This window comes from Thamnophis sirtalis, unplaced genomic scaffold (assembly GCF_051295495.1).
Source record: "Thamnophis sirtalis isolate CommonGarterSnake01/CBP01778 unplaced genomic scaffold, rThaSir2_p1.2 scaffold_8, whole genome shotgun sequence".
NCBI lineage: Eukaryota > Metazoa > Chordata > Lepidosauria > Squamata > Natricidae > Thamnophis > Thamnophis sirtalis.
The window spans coordinates 57,746,132-57,770,265 of record NW_028261388.1 but is presented as its reverse complement, the minus strand read 5'-3'; the positions used below and the strand labels follow the sequence as shown (position 1 = coordinate 57,770,265).

The window sequence follows — 24,134 nt, the reverse complement described above, 5'->3', positions numbered from 1 at the left end:
ATAGCTATAGCCAAATAAATGATTAATAATGATAATAAAGCATTTATATATACTAGATTGATAATATGAAATTTTATACAAACTGTGAGGATGATGGAGATGATGTTGAAAAACCTTTTTATAAAAGCTAAATAATTCTATATAGAATAGAATAGAAAGATGTAATATCATTGGATGATTTCAGGATGATGTAATGAAATGCCATAATATAAATTTACTTCCAATTTAATATGTTTCATATAAAAAGGATGTAATAATAACTATGCTTAATGGATGTTTAACAATTATAACAATTTGAATACATGTATATTAGATTGATGATACTAATAATCAAAAAACATGGAATTGAAAATTATTAGGGAATGTTACCAATGCTAAAATAATAGAATGGTTTAGAATAGAATATAAAAATTCTTTATTATTGGATATATTGAAGATGATATAATGAATCATTATAATATAAATGGATACATATTTAGAATACCTTGTTTAAAAAGGAGAAACAATAGTGATAATCAAACAAATGAAGTATAATAATGTATACAAAGATATTTGATTGACCAGTGACGTGCAGTCAGGGGAAGCAGGGGAAGGAGAGCCTCACCACTGTCATTATGAAAAGAAAAAGTAAATGGAAAAAGGCTGAGCTAGTTGCTGCCAGAGTCACAGTGGATGACTCTGCTTAGTGCTTAACTGTTTAAAAAAGCTTCTAAAAAAGTGCCCTCAACAGGAGGCGGCAGGAGAATGAAGTGCCTCATCTAGTCTGACTTTATGATCACTCAAGCAGAGTTAAGCAAGGGTTAAAAGCCGAAAAATTCCTTATGTAGATGAGGCACATGGTTCTCTTGCCTCCTCCTGTAGAGGGCGTTTTTTAGAGGCTTTTTTAAACAGTTAAGCAGAGTCATCCATGGGGACTCTGGCAGCAACTAGCCCAGCCTGACCTCAGCAGCCCTTGCCTTTTTCCTTTTACATTTTTACATTTTCATGATGGCAGGCAAGAGCAGAGTTGAAATCCTCTGTGAAACAGCTGGAAAAGGTATGTGGGTCGAAGGGAGGGGGAAGAATTCAAAAGTAATCCTCCTGGTGCAACTTTGTGTGTATGTGTGTTTGTTTGTTTGTTTCTTCACTCAAACAAACTCTCTCTCAATTTGAGAGAGAGTTTGTTTGAGAGTGAAGAGAGGGTAAGAGAGGCAGGGAGGGCATCCTGCCAGCTTTCTTTCTCTGTGTCTGCGGCAGCTGCCAGCAGAGGCGGGCTGCTGCTTTCTTTTGCCCAGAGGCGGGCAGCTTAGGTGGGCTGGCAGGCTGCCACTTTCTTTTGCCCGGCTGCTGCTTTCTTTTGCTCAGCTGCCACTTTCTTTTGCCTGCCTCTGTGTCTGTGGCAGCCGCGGACACAGAGGTGGGCTGACGCTTTCTTTTGCCTACCTCTGTGTCCGTGGCAGAGGCGGGCAAAAGAAAGCCGGGCAAAATAAAGCGGCAGCCCGCCAGCTCTCCTGCCTAAGCTGGTGGGCTGCCACTTTCTTTCGCCCGCCTGAGCTCTGACAGGCAGGTGAAAGAAAAAAGCACTTTAGACAGTGGGATGTCAGGGGAGAGGACTGCTTCACCAGCCATAGATCTCACCGCACGTCACTGTGATTGACAATATGTGAATTTTGATAAAGCTCAAGTGATGGCTATGGAAAGGATGCAGAAAGACCTTGTAACCAATCGACACACTGTATGCAGTTGAAGAAGTTTTTTATGTTATATGTTATGTGTGTTTGTGTTTGTTTGAAAATAAAAATTTTATTTAAAAAAATGTATAAATGCAAACATAATCTTTCAAAATTATTTCTTTTTATACATAGGTTTAATTTAACATCTTAAACCTCAAAAAATTCCCAGAAAAAAACAAAATTAAAATTATATTCAGAGCAGAAAAGAAAATATAAGAAAACCAAAACAATGAATGGCAAAGCTACATGAGCAGTTCACCCATTTGCCCCTCCTTTCTCAAACAGAAGGTGAAAGGGAAAAAAATTGTTAAAAGGAGCAGATATGCCGCACTCCCCCCCCCTTTCCTGCTACTCGCTCTTCAAAGGAAAAAAAACGTTCTTGAGTTAACAACCAGTGAGGACGGGGGGGGGGTAGACTTTTAACAGACCTCACAGGAATCTCACTCCTTTTTTTCCACTCTGCATTCTCTCAACAAAATAATTTTCTTCGTTTCTTTAAACGAAAGGGAATCACAGTATATTCACACCAACTTTTTACTCTCAACATTTGCACTGCAATCAAACTGCTTGTGTAAACCAATTTCACATGTAAAAATCCCATTTTATGCAAACCACCCATTACAATTATTTCAGGTCTAGAAATGATTATACACAACCAGTGACATGCAGTCAGGGGAGGCAGGACCTCACTACTGTCATCATGAAAAGAAAAGGAAAATTAAAAGGGAAAAGCTGAGGTAGTTGCTGCCAGAGTCACAATGGATGACTCTGCTTAGTGCTTAACTGTTTAAAAAAGCCTCTAAAAAAGTGTCCTCTACAGGAGGAGGTGAGAGAACCACGTGCCTCATTTAGTCTATCTTTATGATCACTTGAGCAGAGTTAAACAAGGGTTAAAAGACGAAAAATTCCTTATGTAGATGAGGCACGTGGTTCTTTCGCCTCCTCCTGTAGAGGGCACTTTTTAAGAGGCTTTTTTAAACAGCTAAGCAGAGTCATCCATTGGATGGATGACAGCAGCTAGCGCAGCCTGACCTCAGCAGCTCTTGCCTTTTTCCTTTTACATGTTTACATTTTCATGATGGCAGACAAGAGCAGAGTTGAAATCCTCTGTGAAACAGCTGGAAAAGGTATGTGGGTCGGAGGGAGGGGGAGGAATTCAAAATTAATGTAATTTGTAAGTAATAGGAATTATTGTAAGTAATTTGTGTGTGTGTGTGTGTCTGTGTGTGTGTGTGTTTTACCCGCCTCTGCTAGTGCGCAGGCTGGCACTTTTTTTATGTCAGACATAGCGACAGGGCTTTTGGACATAGCAGCAGGGCTTTTGGACATAGCGGGATGCCTCTATGTCAGACACAGCAGCAGGGCATTCGGATGCCCCAGCACTGTGTCCGACATAGAGGTGGGACACCTCTATGTCGGACATAGCGGCAGGGTGGCTTTTGCCTCTAGCGCTGGGGCGGCAGGGTGGCTGCCTGCTTGTGTCCGGCATAGAGGTATCCCGCCTGTATGGTGGACACAGTGCTGGGGTTTTCGGATGCCTCGGCACTGTGTCTGAAATAGAGGCATCTCGCCGCTGTGTCTGACATAGGGCAACTTTTGCCTGTTTGCCTCACCAGCCATAAACCTCACCGCACGTCACTGCACACAACCATACACACACATACACACACACACACAGACACCAAAAAAACCATTTCCAGGCTATGGAGACAAAATATTCACTTTCTCTTTCCTTATTCAATCTGCAGCTCATTCTTCAAGCAGTGGGAAAACTCAGGAAGTGATTTTAATCAAAAATGTGATTTTGGACCCTAATCACTGCCTGTTTCACACAGTTCTAAGCCCAAGCTAAAAAATGTATTTACTTAATTTGCCAGCCATCAAACATATCACAATCAATTCAATCTCATTCAATTCTACACACTATTATTATAGATGCACATCTAAGAATTTTTAACAGAAATCACATCAAATTGATCAAGTCTAATTATCAGAGTCTCCCCATTTAGACAGGCTTTCCCTTTTTTTAATGAGAATTTTGAAAAACAAACTTTTACAAATATTTACCATCTATAAAACATCTTATAAAAGTTTTCTCTCAAATTTTGGGCTTGTGTAAATTTTACATTTCTTACCCAAATCTTTTCCCATGTATCCAACATTATTGGTTCTTCAAAATTTTGAGCCCACTTTATCATACAATCTTTAACTAATTCTGTTTCCAAGTCCATTTCTATTAGTACATTATATAATCTATTTTATCTCTAATTTGTTTGAGTAAATTATCCTCGACTTGCATAAAACCAATTTTTTTGATCTATTTTCCATCTGGCCTGTAACTGCCCATACTGAAACCAAGTTTGAATTACCTTTTCCTCTTTTAATACATCCAAGGGTTTTAATTGTAGTACACCTCTTTCTAAGGTAAGAAGCTGTCTGTAAGTAATTACATCCTGTTTTTGTACTATGTTCATATTTTCTATTGCGTGTCTAGGAATTGCCCACATGGGTATCTTATCATTTAATTTGTATTAATATTTTTTCCAGACCCGCAGTAGAGCATTCCTTAAAATATAACTTTTTAAATTCTTATCCACCTTTTTGTTGTATAGCAGATAAGCATGCCAACCATATACCAAATCATGCCCTTCAATATTAAGTATTCTATCATCTGTTAAATTAATCCAGTCACTAATTACAGATAAAACTACTGCTTCATAATATAGTTTTAAATTGGGTAATTTCAAGCCTCCTCTCTCACGCACATCTTGCATTATTGTTAGTTTTACTCTCGGCTTCTTCCCTGCCCATACAAATTTATTAATGTCCTTCTGCCATTCTAGCAAACTCACATCTTTTTTGAGTATTGGTAACATTTGAAAAAGAAATAAAAATTTAGATAGAATATTCATTTTCACTGCTGCTATTCTTCCCAGCAAAGATAACTGTAATTTCCCCATTTTTTCATCTTTGTCTGTATGCTATGCCATAGTGGTTCATAATTATACTTGTATAACTTCCCATTTGAGGTTGAGATATAAACTCCTAAATATTTGACCTTTTTAACTATTCCACATCCTGTCATTCCTTCTAGTTCTTCCCTTTGTTTAGTGTTCATATTTGTAACTAGTATCTTTGTTTTCCCTAAGCTTATTTTAAATCCTGACACTTGGCCATATTGATTAATCATATTCATTAAAACCTTACTAGATTCCTGTGGTTGGGTTAATGTTATAACCAAGTCATCCGCAAAAGCACGTACTCTATATTCTTGCTGCCTAATCTTGATTCCCTGTAAGTCCTCTGAACCCAGTATTTTATTCAACAATAGTTCCAAAGTTATGATAAACAATAATGGGGATAAGGGACAACTCTGCCTTGTACCTTTCTCAATTTTTAATGAATCTGTTAGACTTCCATTAACTATGATTTGAGCTGTTTGTTCCTGATATATTGCTTTAATTGATTGTAAAAAGTGCTCTCCTATTTGCATTTTTTGCAAATTTTCAGCAGGAATTGCCAATTCACTCGATCAAATTCTCAGCATCTAAAAATATAAGCACAGCAGGGATTTGGTTATTCTTTCCCAAGTATTCTAATGTATTAACAATTAGTCTTACATTACTTCTCATTTGTCTCCCTTGAATAAAACTTGTTTGGTCATTATGAATCAATTGTTGAATAACCAACATTAACCTATTCCCTAGTATTTTAGTAAAAATTTTATAATCTATATTGAGTAATGATATAGGTCTATAATTTTTGGGTTGAGTAAGATCTTGATCTTCTTTAGGTGTCAGGGATATGAAGGCTGTCTTCCAAGATGGGGGTACCTTCCATTCCACTTGGATCTTATTAAATAATTCCTTAAGAGGTTCTACCATTTCTAATTGTAAATTTTTGTAATAAGCTGCTGTCAAGCCATCTGTACCCGGTGCTTTCCCTGCCTTTAGCTATTTAATTACCTGGAGAATTTCCCCTGAAGTTATTGGTTGATTCAGTCTTTCCCTCTGCTCTTCTTTAACTATGGGTATTTTTTCTTTTTCCAGGTATCTATCTATATCTAAGCCCTGAATTTTATCATTCATGTACAATCCTATAAAGAATTCATGAAAGACCTTTTGAATCTCCTCCTGTTGGTGCATTTCCTTCCCTTTATAATGTAATTTCGATATATTGCAAGATTTCTGTTTTTTCCTAATCAAATATGCTAACCATCTACCAGATTTATTTCCATTACAGAAGGTGTTATGTTTTGCATATAGCAAATTGGTAGCTACCTGGTCTGACATCAGCATATTAAATTGCTCTCTTAATAAGGTGATTGCTTCTTTAATCTTTTTGTCTCCTGGTTTTAAAATTAACTCCTGCTCTCTCTTCCTAATTTCATCTTCAAGTTCAATTCTCTTTTCCCCCTGTTTCCATCTATGTAGTCTATTTAAATTTATCAAAACTCCTCTCATATACGCTTTACTTGTGTCCCATACCATTTCTATAGATGTACCCTTATTCATATTGAAAACAAAGTATTCTCTTAACAATTTTTTACATTCATTAATATTTTTCTCATATCTAAATAAATTTTCATTCCGTCTCCAAGTCCTTCTTGCTTGCATCCCAACTCCCAACTCCATCCAAACCGGGTTATGATATGATAAGACTCTGAAACATATCTTCGTCTTCTTTACCCTAGAAAGCAAATCATTGGTTGTTAGTATAAAGTCAATCCTAGAAAAGGATTGGTGTCTATCAGAAAAGAAGTGAAGTTGTATTCTTCTGCATTCTTTTCTCGCCAGATATCTCTCAATTCAAAATCATCTATCATGTCGAAAAAGGACAGGTAGTTTCGCTCGCATTTGGATATTTTGCCGGAAAGTCTTCTTATCTTTCTTGGTATCCATAACGCCATTCCTATCACCCAGTAATATGCAGGATCTATAGTCCCAATGTACTAACTTAGCATGAAGCATTTTATAAAATTTGTCTTGTTGTTGATTGGGAGCTTATATTCCCAATAGCAGTATCCTTTTCCCTTCTAATACCAGATCTATTGCAATGTATCTTCCTTGGGAGTCTGCTTCAATTAATTCAGCTTTCATGTCCTTTCTTAAGTAGATAACTATACCATTTTTCTTCTCTGGAGCAGAAGCTATAAAGTGTTGTCCAAGTCTTGTATTAAGTATTTTTGATCAGTTGATCTAATATGAGTCTCTTGCAAGCAAATTATGTCATTCTTGAATTGTGATTTATTTTCTTCCTTTTCTGTGGAGAATTTAAACCATTAACGTTACAAGTTAGGAAGTTAGTTGTCATCTTTAGCTCCCTGAAGCTTTTTAAGAGCCATCTGGACATCCTGAAATTTAATCTTTGGCCTGGCTCCTCCCACTGCTTCTAAACTGAGACCTGTAGCTTCTTGAATGGTGGCATGTGTTTGTTGTGATTGTTGCTTTTTAAATTCTTGTTCCTGGTAATCACACAGGTTTGTCTTTGTTCCTTGGCTCCTTGTACCTCTGAGAGAGGAAGTTGATCCAACCTTGTTGATACTTGAGGGTTTGCTGTCTATCCTGTCCTTCTTGTTCTCTTTCTCTAGGTCCAGGAGGGGGGGATGTCCAGCCTTCAATATGTTATTGTAGAAATCTCGAGCCTTCCATACTGATTTAAGATGGTATCTTTGTACATCTGAACTGTAACTGATGATTTTTAAGCTCTTCAACTAAAAAAGCATAGTCTTTTCTTGATCTCAACATTTTAGGTGGTATCTCCTTCAAAACAGTCACCTCCTGACCCCCAATTTGAAGCTTAGTTTTGTAAGACTCTTGCAGTATCGTGTTCCTCATGTCTCTAGTAGCAAAGTACACCACAATGTCTCTTGGTAGTTGCTTTTGTCTGGCAAAGCCAGGAGTTGACCCGATAAACCTTTTCAATTTGTCATTCATAATTCCCTCCTGGCCTTCCCATCAATTGATCAAAGGCTTCTGAGAGGATCACATGACCATGAGGATGCTGCAGCAGTCACTAAGTGTGGAAATGGTCGCTAAGTATGAAAAATAAATAAAATATTATTTTAAAATACATTAAAAAAATAAAAGAAAAAACCTTTCTCACTTACCAGCAGGCAGGCACTCCAAGTCAATCCAGAATGATGTAGATGTTAATACAAAGAACTGAGCAAATTAAAATGGTGAAATTAGTCCCAGAGAAATATTTTTCAAAGAAACCTTGCCACCATTTTTTCCACACGAGCCAACCTCCAACCTCCGTGCCCCTCCCCTCCAGGAAATCCAGGAAGGAACAGTCGCTACTTCTCTAGCCAAAGTATTTCCTGAAGCTCTATGGTACTGGGTCATCTTTTCTTATAAAAGGAAGTAAAAGGGGCGGAGGGGTTCCATTTTCTTGCTTTAACGTTTTAATATCTTTAATGAAAGTACTGAGACATAGAGAGAGGGGTTAGACAGAGTGTCTTTTGTCTTGCCCTGGTTAGGATTTCTTAAGCAAATCCACTGCGCTTTCAACATGAAGCCAGAAAATCGGGACTTTTTTAAAACGCCGCGGGACATGGGACAAATTGTTAGAAATCGTGACTGTCCTGCCAAAATTGGGACGTCTGGTCACCTTAAATAAACCATTCCCTCTTTATTCTTAGTTCTTTCAGAATTTTCTAACTCTTTTGAGAATGGTAAATTCTCAAGATCTTTATAATACTGCAGTATTTCTTTCCTTCTATTCCTAGGTCTTCCTACCAGACATAACAGCATGAGCTAACTATATCTTCTTTGGTCAGCCCCAATGTATGGAGAGCTTCCCAACCTCTAAGTATTTTCCCTAAAGGGCTAGTTGGGTCTATTTACAAATCAGAATTCTTCCTAATTGTTTTAGTGAACTTCTCACTTTTTCTCAAAGTTACACCCATTGTTCTATCTCCTCAAGCACTGGATTGTTATTACATATGTCTGCCCTGGGGGTGAAACCCTCTATCTATCTATCTATCTATCTATCTTGAATCTTTCAGCAGACACTGGCTTATCTTTAAAAATCAAGATGTATAGAGACCTTCACACATCATTTCCATCTGGCCAGGGCTCTCACACAAGTTTGAACTCCACTTTTCTTTTTAAAGACAACTTATTAATGTGTCCCAGTGGTCTAACGCAGTCCTAATCTCTAGATCACTGATTCCAAACAATAGTTACAAACTACTTAACCCTAGGTTTAGCACAACAACTACAATATTCCACATTCTCTTGAGAGTTTCCCTAACTATGGTTTCCTGAGGTTCTCAATTTTATGGCCACTCCAAATCCACTCATCAGTCCGCTTCCCTTGAGGTTGGCCTTCCCCCTTGAGGGAGTAAGGAACCACAACCTTTCAGGTCTGCACTCGCTCTGGACTCACTAGTGTTCCCAGAGCCCAGTCCAGCATGCACACACTGCCGTTATTGAAAAACCTCCCACAATCGCTCTCCTGACCAGCGAGATACAATTGCAAGTTTCCCTCCTTCAGGGCAAAAGTTTCTTACCTGGGTCTGTGCACAGAGTTGTCTGGTCCTGGGGTCTCAGTTGTTGACTCCCTCTGTTTCCTTTTGATATTGCAGACCAGAACTGTCAATTTAGTTCTGGCACGGGTCCCACAAATGGAAGTCCACTCTCAGATGATCTAGGCAGTTGAAATCAACCAGCACACCCCAGAATAACTGAGGGGAACCCCCAAATGAGGCCCTTAAGCAGCATGTTGGGCACCAAGATTGTGTGATAATTGGGTTAAAAACCCAATTATCCAATTCTCACAACACAGAGACAAGTCTGGTTCACAATTCAAAAAGGTTTATTTACAGAAAAATAAAAAGTGTTTGCAAAGGCAGCCTCCAAGTCTTTTCCCAAGTGGATCAAGTACAAGGAGAGCATAGAATGGCATTCAAACAATACATTTTATAGACTCTATTCGTAAGAAACTCCCCCTCTTCCTGCCCATTCATTTACATCATTTCTTTCATCATTCCATATTCTAAAGGGTCAATTTGACAATTTCTTGAGAGGCCCCTATCTCTTATTTGGTTTTTCCGGTGCCTTTAATCTGAGCATATGGCTTCCTATCTAACTTGTACATAGGCTTGGAATAACAAAGTTTATCTTGTTTGGTTTACTGAACACATTTTGTGGTTAGCAAAAATACAATAATGTATTACACATTTTAGGCAAGAATATAATGGCTTATACATTTAACATTGTAAAAGAATACAAAAGTAACCTTTTAACATTTTATAAAAGAATAACTTAATATCATTTCCTTCACAAATAAGAGATTATATTTAATTTTATCTCTAGTTTGAGATTGCTTCTGGATTTTGTGTTTGCAATGAGAAAAAATGAAACTTTGATTCTGTTTTTTTAAACTAGACAGGATTATTGTTATAGAAATGGCTTGTACATAATGTTGTGTAAAAGCAAAAAGTTGTGGTTGTAATGTTGTTACCTTCGACTATGCCAAAGAGAGTCAAACATTAGTCCCTTTTTCTTTTTTCCCCTCCCATTCCACTATACCCCCTCTTTTTCTCTTCCTCTCTCCTTCCTCTTTCTTATTTTCTTTATATTTTATACTTTGATAAACTAATAAAAAAGTTAAATTGGGGAAAAAACTACAATATAATATAAGCTGTGGCTAAACATTTAAAAGACAGGCCACATGCAGTGACAGGCCAAAGCAGATTAAAATGTAGTACAGACAAAAAAAGAAACGGGTAGAGCCATTGAAAGAAAGCAGGTGATGTCAAAGTGAGTCTTGACTGAGCAACTACATCGAGAAGTCTATGCAACTTTTTTGGCAGCATTTTTCAGATGTGCTTTCCTAGAGCTAAGATATGGTGAGTGGACCAAAGTCATCCAGATGGATTTATACCTAATGGAAAACTAAAATTCATGGTCTCCCAGTTTCTAGCATATTGCCTTTAACCATTATACCAAATGGGCTCTCTTAAATAAAAAATTATGTGACATGAGATTAATAGTTAATGAATTAAATCACATAATAATACATTTAATGTTCTCCATCTGGCAATCTGATCTCTATAAAACCTGACAGAAATTATTCTTAATTCACTATCAAATACTGCGTTCAACCATTTTATCATCAAGTGGTGCATTTCAAAATAAGAAAAATATGATTTTCTCTTACTTTTAAATTATATTCTGAACCTCTGTAAACCTGAAGTGTAAACCATCTGGTTGCTTTTCATTTTTCTAACACTAATAATTTCCAGATCATTGTTCCAGCAGCTTTGTGTTTGCAACTAAATGCCCATGGTCAATGACAACATCAGGTTTCACTGGCAATGAACATTGGAATCCATAAAGTCTTCAAGAAAAAGCTGCAGTTAACCACCCATAAGCAATAATGGCAATAGACTCTAATTTAGGAATGTGCTGATGGATGTAAATTAAAAGAAAGTCTTACAGATTGGTGATGACTTTATTATGCAGATTAAATTATGCATATAACAATTACTTTAATCCTTTAATCATACTTTGGATTTAATTGATAGTTGGACTTACCTGACACTCTTTCCTCTCAAAAGGTTCATTAAATGAAGATTTAGCATTAATAGGAAAATGCTGGAAAGGAACAACCTGCTTATACTTACAAAACGTTTAAATGGCCATTTCACTAATTTAGTTTTGTAGATGTAAAAAGTAAGCAGTAAACCAACCGACTTAAAGAACTAATCAGTGTTGAAATATAAGACCTACTCCTACAGAATCGTAAGATTTTTATGGGAGTCTATTGGCTGTGTCTGTGAAAAAGGAATTAACGATACCTATAAATTCTAAACCCCCAAAACAAAAACTCCAAGAAAGATTGTGTAAGGCCTAGTAAAGTTAAATGTTAAAGTCTGCAGCTAAGTTTGTCTACATGGTCATATCTGTACTGCTTTCTCAATAACACTAAAGAAGTGGTTTGTTGTTAACTTCTTTCAATAATGTTTTCAACTTCCCTATTTGAGTTGTGAGAAACTCTCTTCCTCAACCTCTTAATCCAGGGACAGAATTTTTGAAGTTTGCTCTGAGAGGTTTTTGCTAGTTTACATGAATGTTGTTTTTGACCTAGTCAGTGATTCATTTTTCCAGGTTTCTTGTGGTAATGAGATCCACTCCTCTTGCTCAATACAATATCTTGTTGCCAGAAGATACTTGCAGCTAGCCTAGAAAATACGATGAATGCATCCCTCAATGAAAGATAGTTGCTCCCCTGGTTTAAAGGATCATTTCATTAGATCTTTGCTTAAGAAGCCCACTTTAGATGCATTAGATTTGGAACTTACTGATCTTTTCCTCAAGTCTAGGTAAGGTAATCAAGAAGATGATAGCTGATTGGTTTCATGCTAAGATAAGCTATACCCTCCTAACAGTATACAATTTGGGAATGAGTCTAAAACAGACTCTTTGTAATAGCTCAGGTAGAGTTTGTGGCCAGAAATTCTTTTTATCAATTCCAATTGGCATATCACTTGCAACCATTCTTAGATAATAATGGTTTAAAAACAGTAGTACTCTAGGCTTGACTTTTATAATATGCCCTACATGGAGGTGCACTTATGTGTACCTCAGTAGCTTCCATTGGTACAAAATACAGCAGCCTAATTGGTTCCCAGGTTATATTTTACACACTATGTTATATCAATGTTATAATGCCACACTGGCTGACAATTCATTTTGGGGTAGAATATAAGATGTTGTTCCTAAAGTCCTGAATGGCTTTGGCCTAGGATATCCAAAAGAATACCACTCCGTTCAAGGTTTATATTGCCTCTTGGAGTCACTTGGGAAGAATGATTGGAGATAGCCATATGTAAAACTCACTCCCCAGGAATGTAGGCTCACCCATCCACCTGGTACATCTTTTCCAATTGAGTTTTAACAATGTCTAATTGTTTATATTATTGTGAGATTTGCTGTTTTAATAAATTTAATTTGACTAAACCACCAAGCTGCTTTGGGAATGATCATCTTTGAAAAATCAGATGAACAAACAAATAATATAGATCCCCTGACATCATAATCTTAATGTATTTACACTACACTGAACATCTAAATCTAATTCTATACACTATTATATCTTAATAGCTTTTGGGCTGCCTTGATGCTTAAGCTTCAATTAATTCCTAAATTGTTTGACTTAGCAATTAATTTATGTAGGAGGTTGATGCTAACATTTTAATATGCAAATATATAATACTGAACATTTTATAACAAAAATGGAAGAAATCTGTAACAGTTAAACTTGTACACATTATCTTTTCTGAGTTAAATTGTATGATAATAACTCTGACATTTTAATAGCAAAGGAAAAGGCTGTGCAGAGGTGATGAGCCTAAAGTCTTTTCACTTACTGTAAATATTTTTTTCCTATGCTCATTCTCGAATGAAAGTACAATATTGAACTGACGTTTTTTCTTATAATGTGCATTAATGTGTTGATGTTGTAGGAGAGATGTTAGTCTATGATAACTTTTAATAAAAGCTTCTGCCCTTTAATAAAATTTGTTAATCAGAAAGGATGCTATCAGATTCCTTCTGATTTTATTTGTTGATGTGAAAGAGAAGGAATGGGACAACTACAATAATGCATTATTATTCAATTCTGGACCTCTTGGCTCTACATTAATATCTCAAAATATCACAGGAGTGGGAAAACAATGACAGTTCTGAAAATTGATGTATGATCTATTGAGAGTTGACAGTGTCATTTAATTCTTAAGATATATGTCAGGAGTTAGAATGTGCAAGGAAAATAGATGAGGCCAAAATAGTTGTAATTTTACTTACCAGGTATACATGTGTACCTGTGTATCTTAGCACTTGCATTCAATCATGTTCATATTCACACATACATGCATTCATAATCACCATTAAATTGTTTTAGCTAACTCTAAGATCACCTTACTCTGCCTCAGAGTGAGAGTGAGAGTGAGAGTGAGAGTGAGAGAGTGAGAGAGAGAGAGAGAGAGAGAGAGAGAGAGAGAGAGAGAGAGAGAGAGAGAGAGAGAGAGAGAGAGAGAGAGAGAGTGTGTGTGTGTGTTTGGTTGAAAATATTCCTGCAGCCAGGAAAAGGTCAACTAGTCCGAGGGAGGGAAGGAAGGAAGGAAGGAAGGAAGGAAGGAAGGAAGGAAGGAAGGAAGGAAGGAAGGAAGGAAGGAAGGAAGGAAGGGAAGGAAGGAAGATTTGAGCAGGGAAAAATCTACATTACTGCTGGGAAAGAATATATTATACCAAAGAAAAACTTTGACTGAACCTCAGGCTTGGGTTTATCTAGCTCCAAATAAAAAGTTGTCGCAATGTTTGAGTTATAAAACAATGCATTTTCCACATTTATTCAGCTATTGAAATAGCCATTACAGCTTATGGTTTGAAGTCTCCTGAATGTAAAATAAATAAATAAATAATTGTTTCAGAAATGCAGTGAAAAATGTCAATATATCTGTATAATATACGTATCAAATATAGGCCACATTAGCTATAGAGTGATAAAACTATAAGCATTCTAGATTTTTAAAAAAGCTTAGCCAGGAACATAGAATTAGACTGAAATCTGTGAATATCTAGATTTGATTCTATAATCATAAAGATGTTATAGGACTTGATCCCTGTTGTTATGTATGAAGGAACTTGGATTCAGTGATCTCCACAAACTTCCTGACTATCTGCTGGACAACTCACAATTTATTATTTTCACAGTATTAACAAAAATCAGTTAAAGCCAATAAACTCTTGCATTTTGGTTGATAACATAGATGTTAACAGCTTGGTTTTCAAAAAAAATTTGTAATATGATAATCATATTTCTTACTTGATATTTCAGTTATGTTAACAGATTTATATGAAGGTATAGAAATTTTTAAAAATCCACTCGGAGGTATGCAACCTGTGGCACTTCATACACTATTGAGCTACAACTTACCCATCCACTGGGTCTGACTGAAATTAAATTCTAATCATAATTTGAAGACCACATATTGCCAGTTTCATAGACAGAAAATTTTAGTGGCTGTATATCAGATATATCACTAACAGAAGTAGAAATGTAAAAGAAAAAAATGGGAAAATATTCAAAATACTTTTCACCATGGCAATTGAAAGATCATTCTGAAAGAATGCATCTGTCAGCATCAACTTCATTTAGTAATCAGGAAAGAAACTACTCGACTCCATTTGAATTGAAATCAAGTGTACTTTTACTAATTATAAATGAACAGTTGCAAAGCAAAGCCGAGTCTGGTTAATTAGGCGCGAAAGCGGATAATATCATGTATAATTCAATCCCCTCCCCTTGGCACCCCCGTTCATAGTCCAATTATAATGCACCCAACTGTCAGGTGGGAGATAACTTCAAAAGTCCTCATCAGGATGGAATGCTGGACAGTTGGCCTTGGCGGGAAACTCCCTTCTTCCACATGCGCAGTAAGGTGGTCAGATCAGCGTCTAGAAACTTCCTCCAGCACATAATGATTCCCCTCCCAGATACCATGCCCCCCTCCCCATGTCAATGACAGCCGAAGCAGCAGCAAAGCAGAGGCTGACAGCATCATATTGCCATGATGATCAAATGTTCTAAAAGTTTCTGCCATGAATTATATCTTTGTGAAAAGTATTTAACTTCAGAAAATAGCTTATACCTGCCACTAATTTCTCTTTCTCTCTCCTTGCAGTTTATTGATGAAAGGTCAATACTAATGAATTTTGGCACTTCCTGGATGATCATAACTATGGCCATGTAATTCACAAAGCTGCTTGGCTAGATATTCATCAGGTCCTTTCAGTTATTGATTCCATTAGCCAGGCAACCATTCTCCAAGAGACCAAGAGGACTCTTTCTGTGTATTTAATGGAATCTCTCTGATTTAATTGCAAAATCCTGGTTGGTCTACATGGCAAGTATTGCAGAAAGAATTTATGACATAGAACATATGGGCTACTTGCCTTCTCAGTTTAATCCCCCATTTTATGTTTTAAAATATTAAATTATGCTAATGATTTAATATGATTGTAATTTTTAGACTATAATATAATTAATTTAGGAGTTGACAGTTTCTTTGCAGTCACAAATCAACATCACTCTAAATTGTTATATAAGTGTCAGGTTTCCTAAAAATGCCCTAATTGATTCATGAGTATCAAGTTTCAATATAAAACTAGTCATTTATTAGGAGCACCAGGCAAGATCTTTTCTCAGTCAGGCCTAAGCTTTGTTTGAGTTATAGCTGAACTTTAACTCTGTTCCTTCCCTCCCCTCAGTCTGTGTCATAAATCACATTCCCCAATGAGGTGCACTCCTCCCAAGGCTGCTGCAGTAATCTGAGATCCGACTTCAGCCCCCCTTCTCTCACTATGACAATGTTAGGAGTTGACATTCAGCTCCCCTCACTTTCCAAAAGCAATGTGTGTGAAGCAAAAAAACAATTTGAATATAAATATAGGATTTAAGGCTACGTCCTCCCCTCAGGTTTGTTTGGATTTTCTGCATGGAATCTTTCTATAGCCTGGATATTTCTACTCTTTACCCAAGATGCCTCTGACAATGGGTAGCCCTTCCACTAGATTAAATGCTGGAGTTGTCTCCTGTGCCACATGAAATCAAGGATTCGTTGCACCTCATAATGGGTTTGGCCCCCTATGACCACAGGGCCTGGGGGCTCCCAGGGTAGTGGTCTCAAAGTAGATCCGACCACAGGTTTTAAGAGGCTACTATGGAATACCAGGTGCATCTTCCCTAGCAGTTGGGGCAGTTTCAATTGCACTGGGTTGATGATCTTTACTATGGGGAATGATCCCACAAACTTTGGTCCCAGTTTCTTGCTAGGGAGTCTTAACCTCAAATATTTTGTGCAGAGGTAAACCTTCTCTCCCTCCAGGAATGGTCATTGCGGAGCTCAGTGTTTATCTGCCTTTTTCTTATAGGTTTGTGCCGCTTTAGCCAGTGCTTTTTTGACATTCTCCCAGGTTGCTTTTAACATTGATATCCAATCAGTCAAGCTGACTGAGGGGGGGGGGATCCCTTGGATACTCAGGCATTGGGATGAAGTCCATGCCGCTCACTATTTTGAATGGTGTTAGTCCTGTGATACTGTAAACAGCTAGAACATGACTATAAATCTATGTGAAGCAAAATCATTGTGCGCTATAGTGACAATGGTGAGATCCTTATATCAAGGCCTCTGTGATGAGAATTCCAGCTCTATATTCTCTATAATTCTCTTCTTTGTAACTTTGAAAATGGAATTTATATTCATTGGAGAACGTATAATATCTATGAACAAATATAACTCTTTTTTTAAATATCTCAGTGAATTACAAAATTCACAAAGAACTTTTTTTTAATGCGAAACATTTATTGAATCTATGTTTTAGGAATAAATCATTTTGTTAGAGTCTCCCACCTAGAGCCATGGGTGTATTTGGCACAATGAGTCAATGAATTTAAGCTTTAAAATCTTATGGTTCCATTATAAAAATATAAGCATACTAGTTCACCATATTATGAGTAACCAGCTGATATTACCTTTTCTGAGTGATACATATATTTAAGATAAATCTTTATTTAAACTTGTTTTTACATATAAATTAAAGCAAAACCAAGTATTATTATTTTGGTAGATTTAGATTAATATTATAATAAGGACCAAAAATGTGTAACATTTTCTTTTTGGAGAATGATGAGGGGGAAGAGGAAAAGGAAAAGGAAGTGAAGGAGAAGGAGAAGGAAAAGGAGAAGGGGAGAAGAGGAAGGAGAAAGAGAAAGAAGAAGAGAAGGAGGAGAAGGAGTTTGTTTTCTAGATTTCAACTTTTGACTGTAAATATATTTTCCCAATACTGGAGAAGCCACACTGGAAGTTCCAAATTTTTCTATTATTTATTTTGTAACCGCACCTAAATCACAATAACTTGTCCAACTGCTGCCAGACCATATAAAATATATTTTTTACTATTCAATATAGTCTGTTTTCATGGCCAGTATAAACTAAAGGACATGTTTAAAAGACACAATAGGCTTCTGTGTACAGGGAAGGAGTCTTTGTTTTCTTGTAGAATAAATTGTTTTCCACATAATAGCATCCACTGTATGCATTTTCTATGTCCCTGGTCCTTTTGTGTTGCTGGCTGAACATTCAAACCAAGAGCCATAATTCTTAAGTTGACCTTATTCAGTATTAAAGAAGCACTGACATAGAAAAATAACCCCAAGAACCTGAATGAGAGATTTCTAACAACATATGTTCCCATTCTTCACCATCACAAATGATTACATCTTCAGCAAGGATGTGCAATTATACATTCTGGTGTCTGTTGTATTGTTTGGTACAACCCCATGTATCCATGTGGCTCCTTCTCTCCAATGAAATCCATTCTAATATTCCTGATTGTAGCAACAGCAAACCATCGGAAGGTTGTCCCTAGCTGTTTCTGCTCCTGGAAATTCTGCTGAAGAGCATTTCTACTTCCTGTTTTTTTTTCCTAAAGCAGATTTTCCCCCCTAAGAGCATTCCTCACAGTGACATGAGAGGATGTAGCGATAGGTGGCAGTAAGTCTCATACCACCAGAACAGCGCAAACGCATGGCCTTCAGTTTAGAAGTCTGTGGCCGGCAGCAATGACATGTGGATCGGAAAGGCTGTTTCAGAACTGTGCTGAAAGACACCATTGGCTCTGAGCGTGATGTCTGAGTGCACTGTCCCTCACAGCGAGCCAGCAGTACCATCTGTAAAGAAGGGAGACCAAAAGATCAGAAGAAAAGAGTTAACCCTAAAGAGTGCAACATAAGATACCAGTAGAAAATGTGCAGCTCAGAACTGTATGATTCTTACATTCCAATTCATAAACTGGTGAAGTATTTTAAATGTTGTTTTAAGCCATTTTAAACTCTGTATAAAACTTTATACAGTTTAATACAGTAGTACAACTCTATACTTTATACAGTAGTCCTCACTGAACATATAAATAGCCATATCCTAAATGTTATCATGGACTTTGCATATTGTGTTAACTATATAAGCATATGCATGGTGTATCAATATTTTCAATGTACTTTAAATCATTCCCATTCAATTTAATAAAAAGACATTTCTTTCAAAAGGAGAACAAAGCTCATGGAGTTCTCACCATCTATACTGTATATAGTATATATTGAAAGGTATGTGTGTCCTGACTTTTCACATTTAATTGAATTTTGAGATGAAATTTATGAGGAACTGTATGGAAGGGTTTCCCACTCCCTAATCAGGATTCATGGGCAATCAGGGAGATTTCAGAATGATGGAAAACATACCACAGAGAAAAAGAAACTCAACAAAATCTCACAACTGTAAATATTTTACACCATGTGCTACCTAAAGAAAGGAGAATCATGAGATCACACTGTAAAATAACCTAAATGAAATGCTGAATATTGCAAAAATTAAGTAATTTATTATGGCAAATTAAAAATGTGTATTTTGATCAGATACATAATCTGTCACTTCATAGAATACAATTTAATACAAATTCAGATGCTAAATTCTAATACAAATTCAGATTCTAGACTAATATTGTCATTGGCCTTGTAGTCAAGTTTATGCTTGGGTGAAATAATGATAACAATGAAGAGTTCCTTAATATACACTTAATTTAAATAAAATTACAGCAGTTGAACCCCCTACATCAGGGGTTTCAAACTCAATTTCATTGAGGGCTGCATCAGAGTTGTGTCGGGGGGGGGGGGGCATGGCCAGCACGATATCACTCATTTCTGCCAGAGAAAACAGGCTCCCAAGCTCTGTTTTTGGCTGCGACACTCTCCTGCAACCCTCTGCCAGTGAAAACAGAGCTCAGGGTGGTGCGCGTGGCCCTTGCAAGCTCCATTTATGGCTGGGACAGCCACCTGCAACCCTCTGCCAGCAAAAATGGAGCTCGGGAGGGCTGTGCACAGTCCTCGTGTGCTCTGGTTTGCCTGCAGAGGCACCGTGGGCCAGTCCTTAGCTCAGTGGTGGGTTTCAAAAATTGTTCGAACCTACTCTGTGGGTGTGGCTTCCTTTGTGGGAGTGGCTTGCTGCTCATGTGACCGGATGGGAGTGGCTTGCCGCCCATGTGACCGGATATGAAGATGCCGACGACACTTGTCAGAACCACCTTAAATTACCTCACACACAGCACTGGCATGCATAAGAATATGATGTAAACTTGTTTTTTAAAAGGCATCTTTGGTTTGTGTTAAAACAACTTCAACACACGCAATGTTCTGATTGCACCACAAATGCAGTAGTCATCCTTACCTTTCACAGAGGCACTGAGTTTTATAAATATCAGCTTGATAGTGTAGAATAATCATATCCAAGGACCAGTGGTGGGTTTCAAAAAAATTTGGAACCTCTTCTGTAGGTGTGGCCTGCTTTCCGGGTCCACTGGTGGAACCTCTTCTAACCGGTTCGGTAGATTTGATGAACCGGTTCTACCGAATAGGTGCGAACTGGTAGGAACCCACCTCTGCCTTAGCTGTTCCCAGGGTGGCCCTGAGGGCCAGATCTAAACAGATCTAAAGCCTTGAGTTTGACACCCCTTCCTTACATTATTTAGGAATTCACTAAATTAGTGTAAATTTTCAGTCATCTCTATATGCTATCGAGCAAAATAAGACCATATTTGAAGTACAACTGTGCATTGGTGAACATGTAATTGTTAAATTGAAATTTGAAACAGAGGAAAAACATAATGAATGATAAGGTAGGCTATGAATTTTGGTTTTAATATACAGATAGACCAAAGGGAAAATATGTGATTGAAAGGATTGAAATTTAGGCTGTTATAATCTTAAAGAGAATTTTTGTAAAATGATGTACCCTTGGAATATATCACAAGAGAAATTGTCTAAAATGTATAACAGCACTTCAAACTCAAATTTGAACAAATGTGAATAACAAGGGACATTTTATCATGTTTAGAGGTAAGAAAGCTAGAAAGCTAGAAAGTTTTTGGATTCAAATATGGATGCAGAGAATTTTAAATATGTACAACTGAGAACAGAAGTCTTTCTTTTGGGATTGATGGAGAAACTGCTGGAAAAAGTCATGGAACTTTGCTTTTGTATGTGATAACTGCAGTGAGATTATTGTATACACAAAGATAGAAAAATTGTCCACAATGGAGGAATGGTTGGTGAAGATGATGGAAATTTCTGAAATGACCAAATTGCTTTTTTGATTTAGAGAAAATATAACATCTATGTTTATTATTAACTGAAAATCCTTTATGGATTTTTGTGCAGAGTAGAAATAAAAAGTTTGGTTAAACTACTAGAAACCAGGAATTGTGAGTTCTAGTTCCTCTTTAGGCACAAAAGCTTTGCTTTCAGAAAAATTAATTGTCCTTCCTTACAAGTTTGATAGTGCTTGTAGTCATTTCATATAGCTTAAGACATTTCCAGCAACACTTACCTTTGAGCTGCATTTGTATAAAGGATGGCTGATAGAATCAACATAGTGATGCCTCATACATCGCCCTGGGTCCATGTCAATCATAAAGGTACTATCCTTTTTACTACCTGTATCTCCCATTATTACCAGAAGGGACAGCATGGAAATTGAAGCGGCAATAACATGATTTCCCATCCTTGGTGAATGTCTTAGCCGTACCAGTAGAGGGAGATAGAGTATCAGAAGCTCTCTGAAGACTGAGGCCCAATCTTTTGCCAAGAAAGCAGAGGGTCTGTTTTAAGTCTCCAGGTTGTCATTGCTGGTTTGGGGTTAGACATTTCCTGAGGTTATAATCCATCAAAACATCTCCTTCATAGCTGCAATAAAAATAAATAAGTTACACTCCTGGAAAACAGCACAATGGCCTCAAGAGGTGAACAGGCATAAATTATAATTTGTGCCTATACATTGTAATGCTGTGGTGGTCCAAGAAACACTTATGGAGTAGCCATTGCCCCAAATTAAATATAATGAAAATAAGAGTCAAGCCTTGCCATGCTTAAGGCCTCTTCTATTGATATTATAATGCAGAGGATTTTAACTTTTAATCCTGAAGAATTGTTTTTAGGGGATGAAATCTCTCCACTGGGATCCAGCTTAATGAAAATTAGCAAGGCGTTTGTGGTTTCTAAATGTAAATGCCTGTATATCCACATGTCATAATAAAAGGCCTATTCTAAGGGTTTAGATCAAGACAGTGTTTCATCAAAGTTGCTGGTTTGGCTTCAAGAGCAAGAGAAATTAGATTCTTCCCTTTTCTTGGTGGATTGCCTTGTCATTACAAAAGTGTGAGTTCTACAGTCATTTATCTCTGTCTATAGGTTACAGTCCACTCATGCTTGTGCCCATTAAAATGTACTGAAACTTATAGAATTAGTGTATGTAATACTGTTTGCAAGGTGAAAATAGATTTTACATCTGCACATGCAAATAGGCTACACATGTCTGTATGTGAACACACTGATGATACGTGTGATCCATTAAGTAGGAAATATATGTATGAAAAAAGTATACCTATAAGGAGGATAGAGCTATAAATAAAGTTTTAAAAAAATCATTCATAAAGGCACAATTTGATAAAAAATCTTGATCTTAAATGTAAATATGACTCTTTTAGCAGGCTTTATTTTCATATGCACCCATGAGAAAATCATTTTTTTCACCTGAGAGAAAAGAACAGCTATTATTATTAATTAACTCTCTTAATTTATTCAAATAGTCAAATAATTATGTAAACACAACAAGCCTTAAAATAATAATTATGAAATACTCAATAAAGGTAGCTGCTATTTAAAAAGAACCATAAAACTCATTCCAAATTGCTTTAAAACAAGAAGGCAACAGTTAAAATATAAATGCTGAAGATCTATAAAATGATGGGGCTAGAAATATAAATGATTTCAAGTTGCAAAAATTGTAGATATACAAGATATAAATAAAGATATATAATTTATGTTTATTCATAGAGAGTGAACTGTAAATGTTTATCCGGTGATATATTTGTAGACATGAGCCACTTGATAAATCAACAAGAGCTCTGATCTTGCAGCGACCATTCAACTACTAAACTTATTATGTTCATTTCCATTAGCATATAAGAGCTGTCATTTCTTGCTATCCAGGCAACCATCAAGAAAAGAGACTCTCCCCAGTGACTTCATTATTCAAGGACAGAGCTACATCCTCTATTCCATCTGCTCGGTATCTCCCCCACATTCTTTATCTCCATCAAGGAATGCAATATGAAGAGTTAAGTGGCTCATTTTCTTTCCAACAGAAATCTAGAAGTTGGACACTCCAGTAGGAAGGGAAAAAAGTACATAAATTCTGTTCACAAAGTTAATTTTTCTGTGAACATGAGGTCAGTTCTTAGAAATAATATGGTTTAGTATACAAACTGATGTACAGAGAAAAATAAAGCACCTACCCAGTCTTCTCCAAAGCCATTCCAGAAATGCTATTGTATCTGGGTAAATTGGCAGTTGGACTTACCTGAACTGCATGTTTCGACGAGAAGTGTGGGAGGAGTAACCATTGGGTATTAACCTAATCTTGATTGCCTATTGGAGATTGAGGAAATCTTTGGAAGCCACACCTCCTGCTGGTCTGGTGGCTAGCCACTTTAACCGAACATCTGAACGGTATCTGAAAGGAAGCAAAAAGAAACAGCCAATACCAATTCTTCCTAGCTGTTGCTTGAACCTGGACGTGCTCAGGCCCTGCTTCACGGCGAAGGTCGCCATAACGGGCGGGAAGTGACTCCTCCCACACTTCTCGTCGAAACATGCAGTTCAGGTAAGTCCAACTGCCAGTTTCCGAAGAGAAAGTGTGGGAGGAGTAACCATTGGGACATACCAAAGTTAGTTGTCCTGGGAGGGAATGGACAGGCCTGAGCCCCCTTGCGTGTCTAGGACACCCTGAAGGACCCTCCTGCCGAAGGCAGCGTCCGCCGAGGCATAGGCGTCCAATCTATAGTGTCTAATGAAGGGAGACGGGGAGGCCCAGGCGGCCGCTCGACAAATCTCTTCTAGGGGAGCCTGGGAAGACCAGGCGGCTGAGGTGGCAGCACTTCTAGTGGAGTGTGCTGTGATACCCTGTGGGACCTGGAGACCCCGAGCCTGATAGGCCTGAGATATGGCCGCTCTGATCCATCTGCTGATGGTGGCTGAGGAGACCTTAGCCCCACGGGTGGAAGGTTGGAAGGACACGAAGAGGGCCTCTGATCGTCGAAAGGGAGCTGTGCGTTTCAGGTAGATGCGTAGGGCTCTTCTAACATCTAACTTATGCCAGGATTTCTCCCTCTCCCCGGAGGGATGGGGACAGAAATCCGGAAGGATGATCTCTAACCCTCTGTGGAAGGGGGAGTTGATCTTGGGCATGAAAGAAGGGTCGAGTCTGAGGACGACCCTGTTTTCTAGGAAGGTGCAGAGGTC

At 37.5% G+C, this 24,134-nt stretch overlaps 1 protein-coding gene across 1 annotated transcript in view; it reads right to left on the bottom strand.

The window, feature by feature from the left end:
- Positions 1 to 15,989: 15,989 nt before the first annotated feature.
- The window catches only part of NDP (norrin cystine knot growth factor NDP), a 31,183-nt gene continuing 23,038 nt past the window's right edge, over positions 15,990 to 24,134 (bottom strand). Inside the window, exons 2-3 of the mRNA XM_087721745.1 lie at positions 21,163 to 21,518; positions 15,990 to 18,455 (exon numbers count right to left, since the gene is read on the bottom strand). Coding sequence (XP_087577871.1) covers positions 18,231 to 18,455; positions 21,163 to 21,336 — 399 coding nt within the window. The 5' untranslated portion in view covers positions 21,337 to 21,518 and the 3' untranslated portion in view covers positions 15,990 to 18,230. The remainder of the gene's footprint in view (positions 18,456 to 21,162; positions 21,519 to 24,134) is intronic.